Below are 17,673 nucleotides of genomic sequence, written 5' to 3' on the forward strand. Positions count from 1 at the left end.
ACAGAGAAAGCTAGTACGGAGTAAAAGTTACTCACAAAAAAAGAGAAAATTGGATATTTGCCACTTTCAATACGTGGCTTCTCAAAATTGCCACTTCCAAGATGGGCTTCGCAAAATTGCCACTTTGCTCATTGGCTCCTTGATTACCATACCACTTCCCTCCTTTTAGTGATTTTCCTTTTTCCTTTTCCATTCATAAGCAGGGAAAAAGACCAAACTGCCCCTGATTCTATACACGTACATAGTATCCACGTTCTGATTGATACTAATTGATACGAGAGCAGCGCACCGGCCGCCAAGAATATCGTTTGTGTTGCCCCTGATTCTTCTCGACGGCAGAGTGTCGCAGATGGCTTAGACCTCGCATGCCGCCGATCTTCTCGACATCCCGTGCCGCCGATCTCGTCAACGCCGTGTGCCTCCGTTCTCGTTGCCGCGTTCATGGATTGTGGACGGTATCGTATTGAGCCTTACTCTGTTCTGTTAAAAAATCTATAGCGATTGATCTCTCCTTGCATGGCTCGTTAACAAAGCACTGCATCATGTGAGTATGGAATCTGCGGAAACTACAATCGTGATTCCTAAACTGCTCCCTGCTAGGTGAAACGATAGCCTACATCCATAGTTTACATCTAATTCTGATAGCCTATATCTAAATCAAGAAAGGGTGGGAAAGGTCGTCGTTATCTGGCATCTAACTCTGGGAGCAGTACTAGGTATAGTAAGAATGCAAAAAATAAAGTGATGTGTATTCACTAAAGTAGAAAGAGCAGAGTCCTCACAACCACTAGTTCAACAGAGCCGAACCTTGAAAGACTTATTTCTTCCTGAAATCATAATGAGAGGTAAAAGTTATCCTAATTGTAAAGGCAGTAGAATTTTGAAATAGTAGAATTTTCGAATCATCATGCATCAATGAAGAAGGGAAATAGTAAACAATCTGGAGGAATTTGTGTTCAGCTACATATATGCTTTGTAAAAATCTGATCGTGACTTTTGACATGTTTATGACCGCTAACCCAAACTTGTCTTCATGTTTTCTTAATTGTTTCAAGTAGGCATGACCCAGAGGTTGTGTTGGGGAGCAGTACTGAGGATCCATCGTTACAGGTTGAGGCAACGTCAATTTCAGAAGTCGATTGGGATAACTTGCAAATAGTGGAGACACATGATGAAGAAGGTAGAATTGAACTACTGAGTGAGGATCAGTTATGTGAAATTTTGGGCTTGCAGGATGAAGAAGAGAAAAAAGGTAAGAGTGAACCAAAGGGTCGTAGAATGGTTGAGCAGGGCAGTGACAATGATGGTGCTGCCATTCCTGTTAGTGACGTCATACCAAATGAGGTAGTGATTACATATGATAAGGACCACCCAAAAATGGACCTTGGCACAATGTACCCATCAATGAAGGAATTTAGGTTAGCAGTGAGGCAATTTGCCATCAATGAGGAGTTTGATATAGGCACGGAGAAGTCGGATAAAAAGAGATTTAGAGAGTTCTGCAAGTCATGTGAGGATTGTCCTTGGAGGATTGTTGGCAGCCTACAGGATGATAAATGTACTGTAAAGGTGAAATATGGCTAACTATATAACCTCCATTCATTATTTAATTTTTGTATCTCTATGTATGTCTATTTACTATATAACTTTCCTTCATTTTTAAATTCTATATGTGCAGATCACAGTTTTAGTTGATCAACATGATTGTGTTTCAAGCAGCAGAGTGAAGACCATAACGGCATCGCAAGACTGGGTAGCTAACAAGGCTGTGAGTATCCTTAGGAGTTCACCTAATATGGGTGCTAAAGAATTACAAAAAAAGTTGCAAGAACAATACAAAGTCACGATTCTATATGACACGGTCTGGAGGGGGAAAGAAAAAGCTCTTCCAGAGGTTTATGGTAAATGGGAAGAGAGTTTTGAGATGTTATATAAATGGAAGGCTGAGGTACTGAAGAGGTCACCTAGAAGTGTTGTGGAGATTGAAGTACTAGAAATAGATGGTAATGTGTATTTTCATCAGTTTTTTTGTGCACTTAAACCATGCATTGATGGCTTTTTGGAAGGATGTAGGCCACATCTGAGTATAGATTCTACTACATTGAATGGAAGGTGGAATGGCCATTTAGCCTCAGCTACGGCAGTTGATGGTCACAATTGGATGTATCCACTTGCTTTTGGGTTCATTGCGTCTGAGACAGAAGACAATTGGACATGGTTTATGAATCAACTTAAGATGGCAATAGGAGATCCTCCACTGCTTGCAGTGTGCACAGATGCTTGCAAAGGCTTGGAGAATGCGGTGAAGAATGTGTTTCCCAATGCTGAACAAAGGGAATGTTTTTAGCATCTTATGAAGAATTTTTCAAAAAGGTTCCATTGCTTTGGAAGGATGTACCCTGCAGCAAGGGCTTATAGGGAAGATGTGTTCACTGAACATATGGCAGCAATCATTAAACAATCATATGAGGTATGAAAATGGTTGAGTCAGTACCACACTCTGAAGTGGATGAGGTGTGTCTTCAATCCAGATATCAAGTGTGACTATATCACTAATAATGTAGCAGAGGTTTTTAACAACTGGATCCGAGACATTAAGGGTTTACCTGTTGCTGAACTAGTTGATAAGATTAGAGAGATGATCATGCTTTTGTGGAGGAAGAGGAGAAGGATTGGAGAAAGGCTACCACCTGGGGATACTACCGGCAATTATGGTTCAGTTGAGAGCAAATACTAGAGGTTTGGGGCACTTAAAAGTAGTGGAATCTGCTAATTGGAGTGCAGAGGTGTGGGATAATAGCAAGAACTGTGAAAGGCATGTCATGAAGCTAAATCAGCAGACGTGTACTTGTCTTGAATGGCAGCACACTGGTAAGCCATGTCAACATGTCTTGGCCTTTGTGACATCCCAAAAGAGAGTAAACCTTGAACAATTTGTGCATGAGTACTACTCGGTGGACAGATTCAAGGCTGCTTATGGGAGAGAGATTGAGCCAATGACAGATAAATCACAATGGCCACATGTGGAGCTACCATTTGTTGTGGGGGCACCACTTGCGAAAAGAAATAAAGGAAGACAAAGGAAATTGAGGATCAAAGGATGTCTTGAAGGTGGCCACAAGAAAAAAGGTGCCAATGATGCTCCCAAGGATGATAGCACTGCTCCCACCAATTCTAAGGGAAAGAAAATGATTAGAGGGCCAGTGACTTGCAAGAAATGTGGCGAAATGGGTCATAGGCAAGCTAGTTACAAGTGTCCACTCAATGGAACCAAAAAAAGGCAAGTGTTTTTCTTTCAGTCAAAGCTTAAATTATCACATCATACCAAAAATAATTTTTTGTTGAATTGCAGGAAGAGGAAGCCTAGAAAGAACAGTACAAAAGCTAGGCCAGCTGAACCTAGCACCCCACAAAGACCTACTAGAGAACAAATATTGCGGGACAGTCCAAGCATGGTCACTAGAAGGTAAGCTGCAAATGTTCAGCAATGTCCAAACGGGGAACAAAAATACTTTATCTAAATGTGATAATATATATGTGTGCAGCCGCCTTGCTATCTTGTTGGGAGAGGGTAGTTCTTCACAAACCACTAGAACTACCCCAGAGAGGATGCCAACAGCAGCTCCACCAAAGAAGATGACCCCAAGGAGGATGCCAACAGCAGCTCCACCGAAGAAGATGACTCCAAAGAGGAAGCTACCAGTTGGATGAATGATCTGTTTGAGATGGCATTATGTCAGATGTGAACAAGTACTTTCAATATGCTTGTTATGAAGAAGTGAACTCACTAGTAGTTCTACTCAGTGTGTTGCTTATGTGAGATATGAACTCACAATTTCAATTAGCTTGGAACTCAAAATTTAAGTGACTCGTGAGATGCAACAAATTATGCCCAGTTTATGTCTCATTATTATTATTCTCATGTCGACGTACTGTGTGGATATATAGCAGATTATGCTTAGTTTTTGTCGTTTAAAGTATGGTTGTTCCAAAATTGTGGTCTGGTCAATACACTCATATTGTAGAAATTTGTGGTCTGCTGTGTGGATATAAATATCCAACATTTAGCTAGAGTACATCCTTCAAACAAAATGAGAGAATGTCAGGTACAGTCATATAACCAGCAGCACATTTGGGAACGTCTTGCATTCTGACTCAAATTCAGGACAGTTTAGAACATCTTGCATTCTGGTGAAAATTCAGGTAGGAAAATGGATACCGAAGCAACCCAGGGAACTGAAAAATAGTACTATATCATACATGTGATATACCGTCATGGTTTTAAATGCCATAAAACAATCTTGTATGAATCCTAACAGAACAATCTCGTAAGATCTAATTTCAGCAATCATCCCATCTTCTCTTATTGCTTGATCTCTCAACTTCAACACTGAAGAAGACAACATGGGGAGCAGCAGCTGCCCTCTGCTCTGCTCTTATGCGAATTCTCTGCCGCAGGACCGTGGCTGCGATGCTCGCCGACGCGCTGGGCTACGGCTTCGTCGAGGCGGACGACCACCACTCCCACGCCAACAAAGGTACTACCTGCAGTGCCATGTCTGAAGCTTCTTCACCTGAGAGCAAACTATGAACTTCTGTGTCCCTTCCCTGCCCATGTCGAACAAAACAGAGAAGATGAGCAGGGGCGTCCCACTCACGGACGAGGACCGCCTTCCGTGGCCGGAGTCGCTGCACGACGCCATCAGAGAGCGGCTGGACCACGGCGAGGACGTCGCCGTCAGCTGCTCGGCGCTGCGGCTCAAGTATCAGCCGAGTGCGGCGAGACCGGGACGAGCGGCGCGAGTACCGTGCAGGCGGCCGGACTGAGCGGCTATGGCACGCGGGCACAAGAGGGACCGGCGATAGCGGTCGGGCCGAGCGAGCGACGACGGCGACCAGGCAGGCTGCGTCAGTAGGTGCTTGTGTGGTTCGTTCTCTCCTCTGCTCGAACAAGAATACCAGATGCAGATAATCAGATCTCAGTACGTAGTATATTGTATACATAGAATCAGGGGCAGTTTGGTCGTTTCCTGTGCTTATAAATGGAAAAAGAAAAAAGAAAATCACTAAAAGGAGGAAAGTGGCATAGTAATCAAGGAGCGAACGAGCAAAGTGGCAATATTGCGAAGTTCAATGGAGAGGGCTACTCCATCAAGCTCGAGCCGGAGGTGGACCAACCGCGCACGGCGGCCCCTGCTCTCCCGCCCCCACCGCCACCACCCGCGGGTCGGGGCCCGGGGGATCAAGACAAGGACAAGCGCAAGGACAAGGATCCGGAACAAGAAGCCAGCATGGAGGAGGACGATTCCATCGATACCGCGGCCTGGGACAAGCTCGGGATCTCTGCAGCGGGCCCTGCCACGCCGGTGGAGGGGGTCGCGGGGCTGCGGGCTGCGCTGGGGTCGGGCCTGGAGGGGATGTCCATCTCGATCCCCAACCAGTACGGCTCAAACATGGGGCCGGTTTCCTCACCCCCCTTGGGCGCGGCCCCGGCTCCGGTGGAGGGTTTGGGCGGAGGCGTCTCACCGTTCGCGCTCTCCCCCAACCCCTTGCGGCTCCGTTCGGTGGGTACTCCGGGGTCCGGTGGACGTGGCTCCACCCTGAGCGGCTCGGTCAAGCCGATGAAGAAGACGGCGGTGCGCAAGGTCAGCGCGGAGGTGGTGCGCACGGTGGAATCGCTGGGGGCGCCTCCCACGCCTCGACAGTCGGTCATGGCACTGGCGGCCCCAACCTTGCCACCCGTCGCTGATCCGCTGATGCAAGAGGCGGCCAAGACGGCGACGATCGCCAACGCCAAGTGTACCAAGATGGTGCCGGCGGCTCCGGTCCGCACAAGCTCGCGCTCCAAGGGGGCCAAGGGTAACATGCCGTCGCTGCAGCGGGCGCAACTCCTCCAGGCGCAGAAGAACATGGAGATCTCAGGTAATCCTCCGCCTCGCTTCACAGTTCTTGATTCCTTTTCGGACGACCACTTGCATGAGGTGTTGGAAGCGAGCGGTGTGGTTTCTTCTGGTGAGGGGGGAGTCAGGGAGCTTATTTCGCTCGTTCGCGCCAAGGAGATGGCGCAGGCAGCGCTCGCGGCTGCTGCGGCAGCGCGTGCTGTCCAGAGGCCCGGTGAGCCCGAGGGAGGGGCCACCGCGGCTCTCTCCGTGCCCGAAGAGGGGGATCAGGCAACAGGGGTTGCCCCCCTCCCTCGCCTTGCCGTGGTAGGGTGAGGCGCGTGGCTAAGGCGGTCACCTCGCGAGGTGTCCGGCTCCGCAACCGAGTCATCTAGATGCGGGCCATCTTTTGGAACATCCATGGCTTTGGCCACGCGGGGCGTCGGACGCAACTTAAGGAGTACATGCATAGAGAGGACGTCGATATCGTGGGGCTGCAGGAAACTATCAAGGGGGATTTTCGTTTCCATGAGCTGCTTGCTATTGATCCGTTGGAGCGCTTTGAGTGGCAACACGTTCCCGCTGTTGGTCACTCCGGTGGTTTGTTGCTTGGTCTTAATCGTGCTCTATATGAGATTATTGCCTGGGATGTTGGTTCATTTTTCATCCCAGCTCATTTTAGAGTTAGGGCCACGCGACGCGAGTTGGTTGTCATTCAGGTCTATGGGCCGGCCGATCACTCGAGATCGGCGGAGTTCTTGGGAGAACTCCAAGCCAAAGTTAACTCCGTGACTGAGGCAGCGCTTCCTGTCCTGGTGGGAGGCGATTTCAACCTGATTAGGTTAGGTGCGGACAAGAGTAACAGTAACATAAACTGGCCTCGGGTGGCTATGTTTAATGCTGCGATCGCCTCGATGGCCCTCAGGGAGGTGGCTAGAACGGGCGCTCAATTCACATGGACAAAAAAGCAATTAGACCCGGTACGCTCTGTGTTGGATCGTGTGTTCATGTCTTCGGATTGGGAAATGGGTTTTCCCCTCTGCACTCTGGCCGCGGAGACTCGGATTGGGTCAGACCATGTACCTCTGGTGTACTCCTCGGGGGAGGATAGAGTACAACGTAGCCCTCGTTTTTTCTTTGAATCGGCCTGGTTAGAGGTGCCAGGCTTCGAGGAGCTCTTCAGGGAGAAGTGGAGGGTGTGCATGAGTCAAGTGGGGTCCCAGCGTGGCCCGATGGAGTTCTGGAACGCTGTCGGAGGACGACTCAGGGCAAGTCTCAAGGGATGGGGCGCTAACCTTGGGAGGTCCGACAAAGCACACAGAGCCGCCATCCTAGCAGAGATCGCAACGATTGATTCCCAGGCTGATATTCGGGACCTTTCGGAGACGGAATGGGCCCATCGATACGACCTGGAAAGTCAGGTCGAAGCGTTGTTGCGAGTAGAGGAAGAATATTGGTGTCGTCGTAGTGGCTTGAAATGGATCCTCAAAGGGGATGCTAATACCAAGTATTTCCAAGCCTACGCTAATGGCCGACGTCGTAAATGTTCTATCCTAAGGTTGCAATCGGAGCAGGGGCTTCTGTTGCGACAAGAGGACATCTCTCAGCATATTTACGAGTTCTACATTAAGTTGATGGGGACGTGCGAGGACCAGAGGGCGGGTCTGAATGCGGATGTGTGGGAAGCAGGGCAACGGGTGCTGGACTGCGAGAACGAGTGGCTGGGGATAGCGTTCCTTCCCAAAGAAATCGATGTCGCGCTGATGGGTATGAAGGCGGACACGGCCCCCGGCCCGGACGGGTGGCCGGTGGCAATGTTTAAACGGTTCTGGCCCTTACTTAGGGGCCTGATTTTCGAGATCTGCAACGGGTTTATGCGCGGGTTGGTAGATATATCACGCCTTAACTTTGGAGTGTTATCGCTCATACCAAAGGTTCAAGGGGCCGACGATATTAGGCAATTCCGCCCCATTGCGCTCATCAATGTTCCGTTTAAAATTTGTGCCAAAGCATGTGCGACTAGGTTAGTTCCGATAGCTCATCATGTGATCCATTGCAACCAATCCGCGTTCATCCGTGGTCGCAACATTCTTGAGGGCCCTCTGGCCCTTCAGGAGATTATACACGAACTTCAACGCACCAAGGAACCGGCGGTGCTGTTAAAGCTAGACTTCGAAAAGGCTTACGATCGGGTTAATTGGAATTTCCTCCGCCAGGTGCTACTCAGCCGGGGTTTCTCTGCTGTTTGGGTGCACCGCGTCATGCAGTTGGTCTCGGGAGGACAAACTGCTATTTCGGTGAACGGAGAAGTAGGGCACTTCTTCCGGAACAAGCGAGGCCTCAGGCAAGGGGATTCGTTTCCCCCCCCCCTCCTGTTCAACTTTGTAGTCGATGCGATGTCCTCAATGCTGAGGAAAGCGGCGGAGGCTGGTCATATCAAAGGGTTGGTAGGACATCTCATTCCAGGGGGAGTGACCCACTTGCAGTATGCGGATGACACGCTACTGCTATTTCGTTCGGACCTACATAGCATTGCTGCCGTCAAGGAGATTCTTCTCAGTTTTGAGCTCATGTCGGGCCTCAAAATTAACTTCCACAAATGTGAGGTGCTCTTGATGGGGATCGAGGCCGAGGAGGGACGGCGCATTGCGGATTTGCTCAACTGCAAAGTGGGCAAATTCCCGTTCACTTATCTAGGCCTCCCGGTAGACACCAAACGACCCACGATAGAGGATTGGGAGCCTCTATGCGCCAAAGTGAGGACTAGGGTCTGTCCTTGGCGGGGCAATTTTTTGTCGAAAGCGGCAAGGCTAGTGCTCACAAATTCCATCCTGTCTTCTTTGCCGATGTTTGCCATGGGGCTGTTTTTGCTTGCAGAAGGGGTCCATGCCAAGTTTGACATGCCGCGAGCCAAGTTATTTTGGGAAGGAACTGGCCCGCACCACAAATACCACATGATTAAATGGGCCTGGGTGTGTCGGCCCAAGGACTTGGGCGGTCTCGGGATCACCAATTCCAGATGGCTTAACATCGCGCTGATGTGCAAATGGATCTGGAAAATCACCCAGGGGGCCTCCGGGTTGTGGGTCGATCTCCTACGGGCTAAATATTTTCCTAATGGGAATTTTTTTGAAGGAAGGGCAAGGGGCTCACCGTTTTGGAATGATCTTCAGTTGATCAAACCAGCGTTTGCCATGGGGGCAAAATTTGCGGTTGGGAACGGCAGATCCGTGTTGGGGAACGTAGTAATTTCAAAAAAATTCCTACGCACACGCAAGATCATGGTGATGCATAGCAACGAGAGGGGAGAGTGTGATCTACGTACCCTTGTAGACCGACAGCGGAAGCGTTAGCACAACGCGGTTGATGTAGTCGTACGTCTTCATGGCCCGACCGATCAAGCACCGAAACTACGGCACCTCCGAGTTCTAGCACACGTTCAGCTCGATGACGATCCCCGGACTCCGATCCAGCAAAGTGTCGGGGAAGAGTTCCGTCAGCACGACGGCGTGGTGACGATCTTGATGTACTACCGTCGTAGGGCTTCGCCTAAGCACCGCTACAATATTATCGAGGATTATGGTGGAAGGGGGCACCGCACACGGTTAAGAATATGATCACGTGGATCAACTTGTGTGTCTAGGGGTGCCCCCTGCCCCTGTATATAAAGGAGCAGGGGAAGGTGCGGCCGGCCAGGAGGAGGGCGCGCCAGGAGGAGTCCTACTCCCACCGGGAGTAGGATTCCCCCCCTTTCCTAGTTGGAATAGGATTCGGGAGGGGGAAAGAGGAGAGAGAGAAGGAAGGGGGGCGCCGCCCCCTCTCCTTGTCCTATTCGGACTAGGGGGGAGGGGCGCGCGGCCCAGCCCTGGCCACCTCTCCTCTCTTTCACTAAAGCCCACTAAGGCCCATATACCTCCCGGGGGGTTCCGGTAACCTCCTGGTACTCCGGTAAAATCCCGATTTCACCCGGAACACTTCCGATATCCAAATATAGGCTTCCAATATATCAGTCTTTATGTCTCGACCATTTCGAGACTCCTCGTCATGTCAGTGATCACATCCGGGACTCCGAACAAACTTCAGTACATCAAAATGCATAAACTCATAATATAACTGTCATCAAAACCTTAAGCGTGCGGACCCTACGGGTTCGAGAACAATGTAGACATGACCGAGACACGTCTCCGGTCAATAACCAATAGCGGAACCTGGATGCTCATATTGGCTCCCACATATTCTACGAAGATCTTTATCGGTCAGACCGCATAACAACATACATTGTTCCCTTTGTCATCGGTATGTTACTTGCCCGAGATTCGATCGTCGGTATCTCAATACCTAGTTCAATCTCGTTACCGGCAACTATCTTTACTCGTTTCGTAATACATCATCTTGCAACTAACTCATTAGTTGTAATGCTTGCAAGGCTTATGTGATGTGCATTACCGAGAGGGCCCAGAGATACCTATCCGACAATCGGAGTGACAAATCCTAATCTCGAAATACGCCAACCCAACATTCACCTTTGGAGACACCTGTAGAGCTCCTTTATAATCACCCAGTTACGTTGTGACGTTTGGTAGCACACAAAGTGTTCCTCCGGTAAACGGGAGTTGCATAATCTCATAGTCATAGGAACATGTATAAGTCATGAAGAAAGCAATAGCAACATACTAAACGATCGGGTGCTAAGCTAATGGAATGGGTCATGTCAATCACATCATTCTCCTAATGATGTGATCCCATTAATCAAATGACAACACATGTCTATGGTTAGGAAACATAACCATCTTCGATTAACGAGCTAGTCAAGTAGAGGCATACTAGTAACGTTTGGTTTGTCTATGTATTCACACAAGTATTATGTTTCCGGTTAATACAATTCTAGCATGAATAATAAACATTTATCATGATATAAGGAAATAAATAATAACTTTATTATTGCCTCTAGGGCATATTTCCTTCAATCCGCGCGTTTCTGGACTGACCTTTGGATAGGTACTCAACCCCTTTGGATAGAATTCTGGGGTTTGTATGATATTGCCATTGACACCGCGTTATCGGTGGCGGATGCGCTTGCTGCGACGCCACCTGAGATTCAGTTCAAACGGGAACTCAACGGACCCGAGCAGGCAAGCCTCGCGGCCTTGAGGCAATTAATCGATCCGGTGGGTCTTTCGGATCAACCTGACACGGTGAGTTGGGAGCTCACTAACTCGGGGAAATTCTCGGTGAACTCCTTATACCGCAAGTTGTGTCGAGGGCCGACACAGCCCGTGATTGCAGGATTATGGAAAGCGCGGATGCCTTGGAAGATTAAACTTTTCATATGACAACTGTTTCGCGATAGGCTTTCCACCTCCTTGAACATAGCCAAACGTAATGGGCCGGCCACGGGTCCGTGTGCGTTATGTGGGGAACCGGAGGATGCCAATCATGTGTTTTTCCGGTGCCCGTTAGCAAGGTTTGCATGGAGTGCTGTCCGCACCGCGGCAGGTGTCCTTTGGGACCCGCGCTCGGCTACTGAGCTTTTCAACCTCCTTGATGCGATTAAGGGCCCAGCATATCGGGTTATATGGAGATGTGTTGGGGCACTTCTCTGGGCCTTATGACTAACTAGGAACAAGTTTACTATAGAAGGGTGCTTCCCAAATCATCCGGCTAATATCATCTTCAAATGCAACCTTCTATTGCAGCAGTGGAGTCCGTTGGAGAGGCGCAAGGATGCTGAGCTAATCAAGACCGCCCAACAACGACTGGTGCAAGTGTATGCGATGGCTAGGGAGTCATGACTTCGGTTCTTTTGTTGCTTGACGAGCCTGCGTGCTCTGTACGGGCTCTTCCCTGTAATCTCGTTTGGCGGCTTGTTTTTAGTCTCATCTGAACTTTGGTGCTCAAACCGGCAGGGTTTTTGATGTTGTATTAAGACTTGGTTTGTGGTACGCTGCCGTTGGGGCTTTATTAATTTAAAGCCGGACGCATCTGGCGTCTTCGCTCTAAGAAAAATGGCAAATAGCCAATTTTCTCAGAAAAAAAAACTAGAACGGAGTAGAAGATAGATCGATCTACGGTTTTCTTCCGCAAGGAGAGCGGCGATGGCGGAGACGCAGGAGGAAATCGATTCTTACATTGAGCTTTATTGGGCTGATAGGATGGAGGCGTTCTTGGAGGAGGAGGAAGCGGAGGAGGAGGCGGAGAGAAGGGAGAGTGGTTCCGGCGGCGAAATGAAGAAAAGGAAGACGGCGGCGGGAGTAGGCTCGAAGAAGGCGGCAGCGGCGGCGGATCCAGTGGAGGAGAGCGACAACGAAGAGGGGGCAGTGGAGTCGATCAGTCAAGCGAAATCGAATTTGTCGAGGAGAAAAAAGATCATAAACGCAAAGATTGTCAAGCTTGTGGGAGTGAAGAGCGGGGAGGGCCGTAAGCCCAAGACCATGACCGAGGACGACGTCGCGGCGGCGGCCGTGTACAGAGCCAAGGGCGAGGAAGCGTACAGGATCCAGGACCGGAAGGCGGAGCTGGATGCCGTGATCAAGTGGATCGCCACGGGAGATCCCGAAGCAATCGAGGTCTCGGACCAGTGGATGGCCGAAAACGTGGAGGCCATGAAGCTGGAGCCAAAAGACCCTACCGACTGGCCGGCCGAACGAGCCAAGGACTACCGTGAATTCTGGGATCTTCTATGGGCCGGCTCCTTCGGTAAATGGGAGGACATCAGTAAGCAAACCCAAATCTTTCCCCTATCTACCTCCTGATCAATTGCTCTTGGAAATATCTAACCAAATAGTCTTGATCGATTGACATCAATCTGCAGCGCTTATCCAACCCATGCGGTACACGGACGAGAAGCCTCCGCAAGACGTGTACCCCGTGCGAACTCTGCAGGTCTTTTCGGTCAAAGTTGCAGCCATCGCAGAGGAATTGGGGTGGCCGCTGGATGTGTTTGGTATCGTTGCCGCACGCGACTCGTTGGATCACAATCGCAACATTATCTTTCGCCGTCAAAGGGATAACTGCCAAACCATCGACAGTGAGGTTTGTATATTCGTCTCGACACTTATTTGGTGCCTATGTTACCTCTGTGAACACTATTTGTTCTGGTTTTCACATGACTTTCCCTTAAATAATGTACAAAATGTACTGGACTATTGGGAGATATATATGATGAAATTAGAGATTTAAATTCTGCTCATTGGCATGTGTTAACATCAGTGCATTTAATTTCTCTGAACTATAATTGCAAATAGTAATTCATATCAATACAGATATATAAGTCTGCGAGGGTCCGTGATATTGCTACCAAGTTACATGCATGAACTAGGTGATTATAAACCAGCCATTGTAAACCTGATTGCTACTCTGAACTAGTTCTATGAAAAAAATTGTAGTACCTATTGCCAATGGTTAGAGGGAAACATACTGAATGATCAATCCATGGATCGTTATAAAGTATGCAAGTGTAAGTGGGATGCTTTTTTTCTGCAAATTATTCTAAGTTCTTAAAGCATGTCACATAAGAAATCAACTAGATGAAATTACATGTATGCTTTTGTGTTGCTCAAAATTATTCTTTTAAGTTGATATAGTTGTTGCTTCCCTACTCTGTTTTCATGTCTGTTTACTATATCAACATACGAGTTTGAGTATAATCTCTGTGTATTTTGAATGTCAAGTTAGTGTAAATTTCTTCCAGGCCGATATAGGGGAATAGTGCCTGCAACTTTTACCCTCTCTTGACTGTTTCCCTTTGAGAAAAACTGGCCCTTGACAATGTTCCCCCACAGTGCATAAGCAGATTCTTGAGTCTATTTCCCCCCTCAGTTTGTTTTAGACCAGTTTCTTTTCTCCTGTGAAATTCTGCTTGTAAAAGTTTTAGCATTGTTTGCAATCTATTGGCAAATGAATCTCTTAATAATTGTTTTAGAGTATATGCACACCTTAACGAATATTTTTGTTTGCCTCTAAATCGTTGGCATCCTAAGTACAGTTTTCTAGCATATGTTTTGATTATGATGTTCAATGTTTGCCTCTCCTTTTGCTTCAGTGTACATATTGCTTGTTTAAATTGGTTCTTTAAACACGAGATTTTTAAAGATCTGCATGCTTGCTGACCCAACTAGAATTTATTGGTCGTTACGGTCTTGGCAACTTCTGCATTTGAGTATTTGCTAGCAACAGATATTTAATTCAAGCTCTTATTGGTAAGTTTAGCTTGATAAATATATCACTTCTCCATGGCCGCACTGTTCCTTGGTGTCAGCATAGATTGGTTATCGTTCAATCCAGTCGTTCCAGTAATTTACTTTGTAAATTTTGCATGCAGAATCGATGTCTGACACTGACAGGTCCTACCCGTGCTATTGTTGTTGTGGATCCTGTTTACTTTGAGGTTGACTTGCAAGTGAAGGGCAGAACTGAATCTGAGGATAGAGCTTTGAGCTATCTAGTTGTTAATTATCGTGAATCTGGCTGTGAATCGCACATGTTTAAACGTGTTGACACTAGCAAGCTTAGCACAGTGGAATTAACATTGGGTGACATGGCTGAATCCGTGGAGGCCACCATCAGTGTGAAAGTGGTTGATGGGGAATGGCCAGAAGGCTTCGGATGTCTAATTTCTGCCCGTACTGCCAGTATCAGTGACATGGAAATCAAGTTGCTTGCTTTTGATAAACTACCAGTTGCAGCTGATGGCACGATACAGCTTTCACGCTGTGTTTTGTCTGTCGAAGCTGATGGAATGCTGAGAGTCTCTGTCATGGCAATGGCAAATTGTCTGGAGGATCAAACTGTTGAGGGAGATTCTAAAGCATTCAAAGCCAGGGAAGCCTCCAGAAGCACGCGTATGCTTCAAGTTTGCTCTTGTAAGCTGGAGGTCACCATCGCATGGTCTCTTGTCCCGGCTATGGTCTAGGGAGGATGTAATGGCTTGGGGTGATGTGTGTTTCTGTTTAATGTTATGCAGTGAAGCTGTTATTTATGGAGTGATGTGTGTTGTTAGTGGTACCTTTATCCTGTTTAGATTAGTGCCAAGTACTATATTATATGTAACGTGGGCAGATTAAGATACATTTGACTATGTAATGTGGGCATATTAAGTATTAAGATAGACTTGACTATGTAATGTGGGCAAGTTAAGTTTGATTTGACCATGTAGGCAGATTAAGATAGACTTGACTATGTAATAATGTGGGCAAATTAAGTTACTCCCTCCGATCCATATTAATTGACGCACAATTGTTGGTATAAAAATTTGTAGTACTAAAGTTGTATTAAGTGTTTGTCAATTAATTTGGATCGAGGGAGCACTAGATTTTTTTCATAGTAATAGTAAATTGTCTCGGTCAACGATTCTTGCATTGAGAGAAGCAATGCCAATTTGTGGTCTTGGTCTCGTTTGGCCTGGAGATGGCGCGAATGAAGGACACTTAAACGTAGAGGGACGGTAATAATTGCTTAGAGGTGCATGGAAATGGAAACAGTACGCAGTTTCCGTCAGTCAGTAAACACTTCTTATTTTGCGAATCGCCTCTCTTATTGATATTTTTTGAGAATTAAATATCTTGTTCAATCAGTCAATTTGTCAATACTATGCTACTTTCATTCACCATGACGTACATTATCTCATTATTATTTTATCTCAAAAAATGTTATATCAAATTTGTTTTTTATATCTTGCAGGAGGATATCAAACACTTTGGTGGAAATTAGTTGTCATTTTGCTCGATTCAGAACTGAATAAGCTAAAAGGATGTCCGATATACCATCAATCAGACAATGAAGAAAGTTTATCTAATTCTGATCTCGAGCTCCTTGAGAATCCACCTGATGTAGTCAAAGACAGATGTCCTAGCCCAATTCCCACCATGCCCACCTATCAACGTGAATTGCTTGCCGGCCTCTGCAACTATATATGTCGATCGATGATGCCAAGTGTTTGGAGTAAGTATCATTTATCAATATGTAAGGTGCCAGTATACATTGTTGTTATTCTTACCATCCAATTCTCAGTAAGGAATGGGTTCAAAGCTCGACACCCCGTCCAATGGGCTTAAGTCTCAAAAAACTTCAGGCATACTTAACATGGAGCAGTCTATGGACAATTATCGTTTCAACATTGCTAATGGTATTCCAACGAGCGTAGGCGGGTAATAAATTCAGAATACAAACATTTTTTTTTGTTATCACCATATTTAATACAATAACAATTTAGTAACTTGCAGGGATTTGTCTGGCTTTTTTATCTTTCATTTTACGCTCTGCTGGAACGGTAAAGACCTTGTGTAGCGGTTTAGTGTGGTCAGTATTGTGCTTTACACATGTTTTACAACCTTCCACGTGAAGTAATCTTACTAACTACATATATTGCTTTTGCAGGATGGGTATGAGTTGAGGAAGCAGTTTTTATTATACTTACTCAAACATCGTCCGGATGAAGCTAGAGACAACTTGTCTGATATTGTGCGAGAATTTCTTAAGCGCATCAAGTAGATCTCAATAATATGTAATAGATTTTTAGTTGGTCATCACTTTATACGTATACGTTGTCAATTTGATATCTTGTTATCAGTTTACATTATAAGTGAAGTGGACTTCAATTATTATGTAATTGTGACCGTGTTATATTGTCTCTACCTGCGATATTCAACATGCATTATCTTTATATGACTTCAGCAAACTATTTCAGAAGCCCATGGCAACACACGGGGCATTCTACTAGTGTGATGTGGTGTGGCAGTTAGATTTCCCCTACAATATATGGATCTCCCATGTAAGTATACAACTGCTGTATTTTTTTTGCAAAATATATTTCTCATGTGTCCTTTCACTATCTTTTTTAGACATGTAATATGTCAAAGTTGTAGTCAAAATCTTGCGTTATGAAGACTTAACAGCCGAATATGTCTTATATTTTTGAGAAAGAGGGACTAGATTCATGGTCCAAAGTTGCATTGTGATGTTTGTCGTTATCACTCGTAGACACCAGCAAAGGCATTCAAAACTGAGGTGCCATTGGCCCACTGCGACAATTTTACTGGTGAGACGATACATTTTGGTTTTCATTTCTTGGATGTTTTGGCGAACATATGTAAATGTTTACAATTGGTTTGGTATTAGCGGAGGGTTGCACAGTTATAACCCGGGTCGAGCCTACCGCGTTCATTCACAATTATAAGATGTTTTGGATATTTCAATGTGAACTATATACAGGCTAAAAGGAGTGAATCTACATAGTGAAACACATTTAGATACATATTTTACAAAATAAGAAAAAAAGAGCCAAAACATCTTATACTTTTGGACGGTGAGAGTAATACATAATGATGTTGTGTGTCAACCAAAGCAAATAACTAGATGTAACATGCAGGCACGAAAGCTTGAGACTACGAGAGGGGCGCTCAGTCGCATTGTTCAACAACATGATCTAGATTTTGTCTTCCGCGCCGATGTCGTCCAACATGTTGTTGATAAAATTAACTTGATCGTCACCGAAGAAGAGGTCGATAGAGCAAGTTCAAATTCGGAATTCATATTTTGAATGAAGTCAGAAGCAAGGCAAGGGAAAGGCCGTGGGCCCGTGGCCGTCCCTTGGCTTTCGGGTCTTAGCCTGCTACTGGGTCTCACTCTCACCCGCCCATTTCCCGCCCTTTTTACCACGCGAACATTCCAGAAGCTTCTTCCTCGCCACCACCACTGCTGACGGCGGCGAGGATGGGGACCCGTGGCCTTCTGCTCCCATGCCAATTCAAGCTCCTCCTCGGCGAAGGTACGCAACCTAACCCAGTCGACCTGCTAC

General features: G+C 46.6%; 2 protein-coding genes across 2 annotated transcripts; both read left to right on the forward strand.

Moving 5' to 3' along the window:
• Window positions 1-254: 254 nt before the first annotated feature.
• Window positions 255-3,279, forward strand: LOC123081155 (uncharacterized). The gene is made up of 3 exons (XM_044504064.1): window positions 255-455; window positions 1,059-1,569; window positions 1,679-3,279. The coding sequence occupies exons 1-3, from the start codon at window positions 442-444 to the stop codon at window positions 2,345-2,347; spliced, it is 1,194 nt and encodes a 397-aa protein (XP_044359999.1). The 5' UTR covers window positions 255-441; the 3' UTR covers window positions 2,348-3,279.
• Window positions 3,280-11,892: 8,613 nt separating this feature from the next.
• LOC123081317 (uncharacterized) lies at window positions 11,893-14,986 on the forward strand. Its single transcript, XM_044504068.1, has 3 exons — window positions 11,893-12,593; window positions 12,691-12,911; window positions 14,200-14,986. Exons 1-3 carry the CDS (start codon window positions 11,975-11,977, stop codon window positions 14,788-14,790), a joined length of 1,431 nt encoding a protein of 476 aa, XP_044360003.1. The 5' UTR covers window positions 11,893-11,974; the 3' UTR covers window positions 14,791-14,986.
• Window positions 14,987-17,673: the final 2,687 nt, after the last annotated feature.

The sequence above is a fragment of the Triticum aestivum genome, chromosome 1A, assembly GCF_018294505.1.
Source record: "Triticum aestivum cultivar Chinese Spring chromosome 1A, IWGSC CS RefSeq v2.1, whole genome shotgun sequence".
NCBI classification, from domain to species: domain Eukaryota; kingdom Viridiplantae; phylum Streptophyta; class Magnoliopsida; order Poales; family Poaceae; genus Triticum; species Triticum aestivum.

Bases quoted from the DNA above. Each gene is read 5' to 3' on its own strand.
- LOC123081155 (XM_044504064.1), top strand. The intron at 1,570-1,678 runs GTGAAATATGGC...CTATATGTGCAG, and splicing joins ATGATAAATGTACTGTAAAG to ATCACAGTTTTAGTTGATCA.
- LOC123081317 (XM_044504068.1), top strand. From the start codon at position 11,975: ATGGCGGAGACGCAGGAGGAAATCGATTCTTACATTGAGCTTTATTGG. The intron at 12,594-12,690 runs GTAAGCAAACCC...ATCAATCTGCAG, and splicing joins CGGTAAATGGGAGGACATCA to CGCTTATCCAACCCATGCGG. The intron at 12,912-14,199 runs GTTTGTATATTC...TTTTGCATGCAG, and splicing joins GCCAAACCATCGACAGTGAG to AATCGATGTCTGACACTGAC.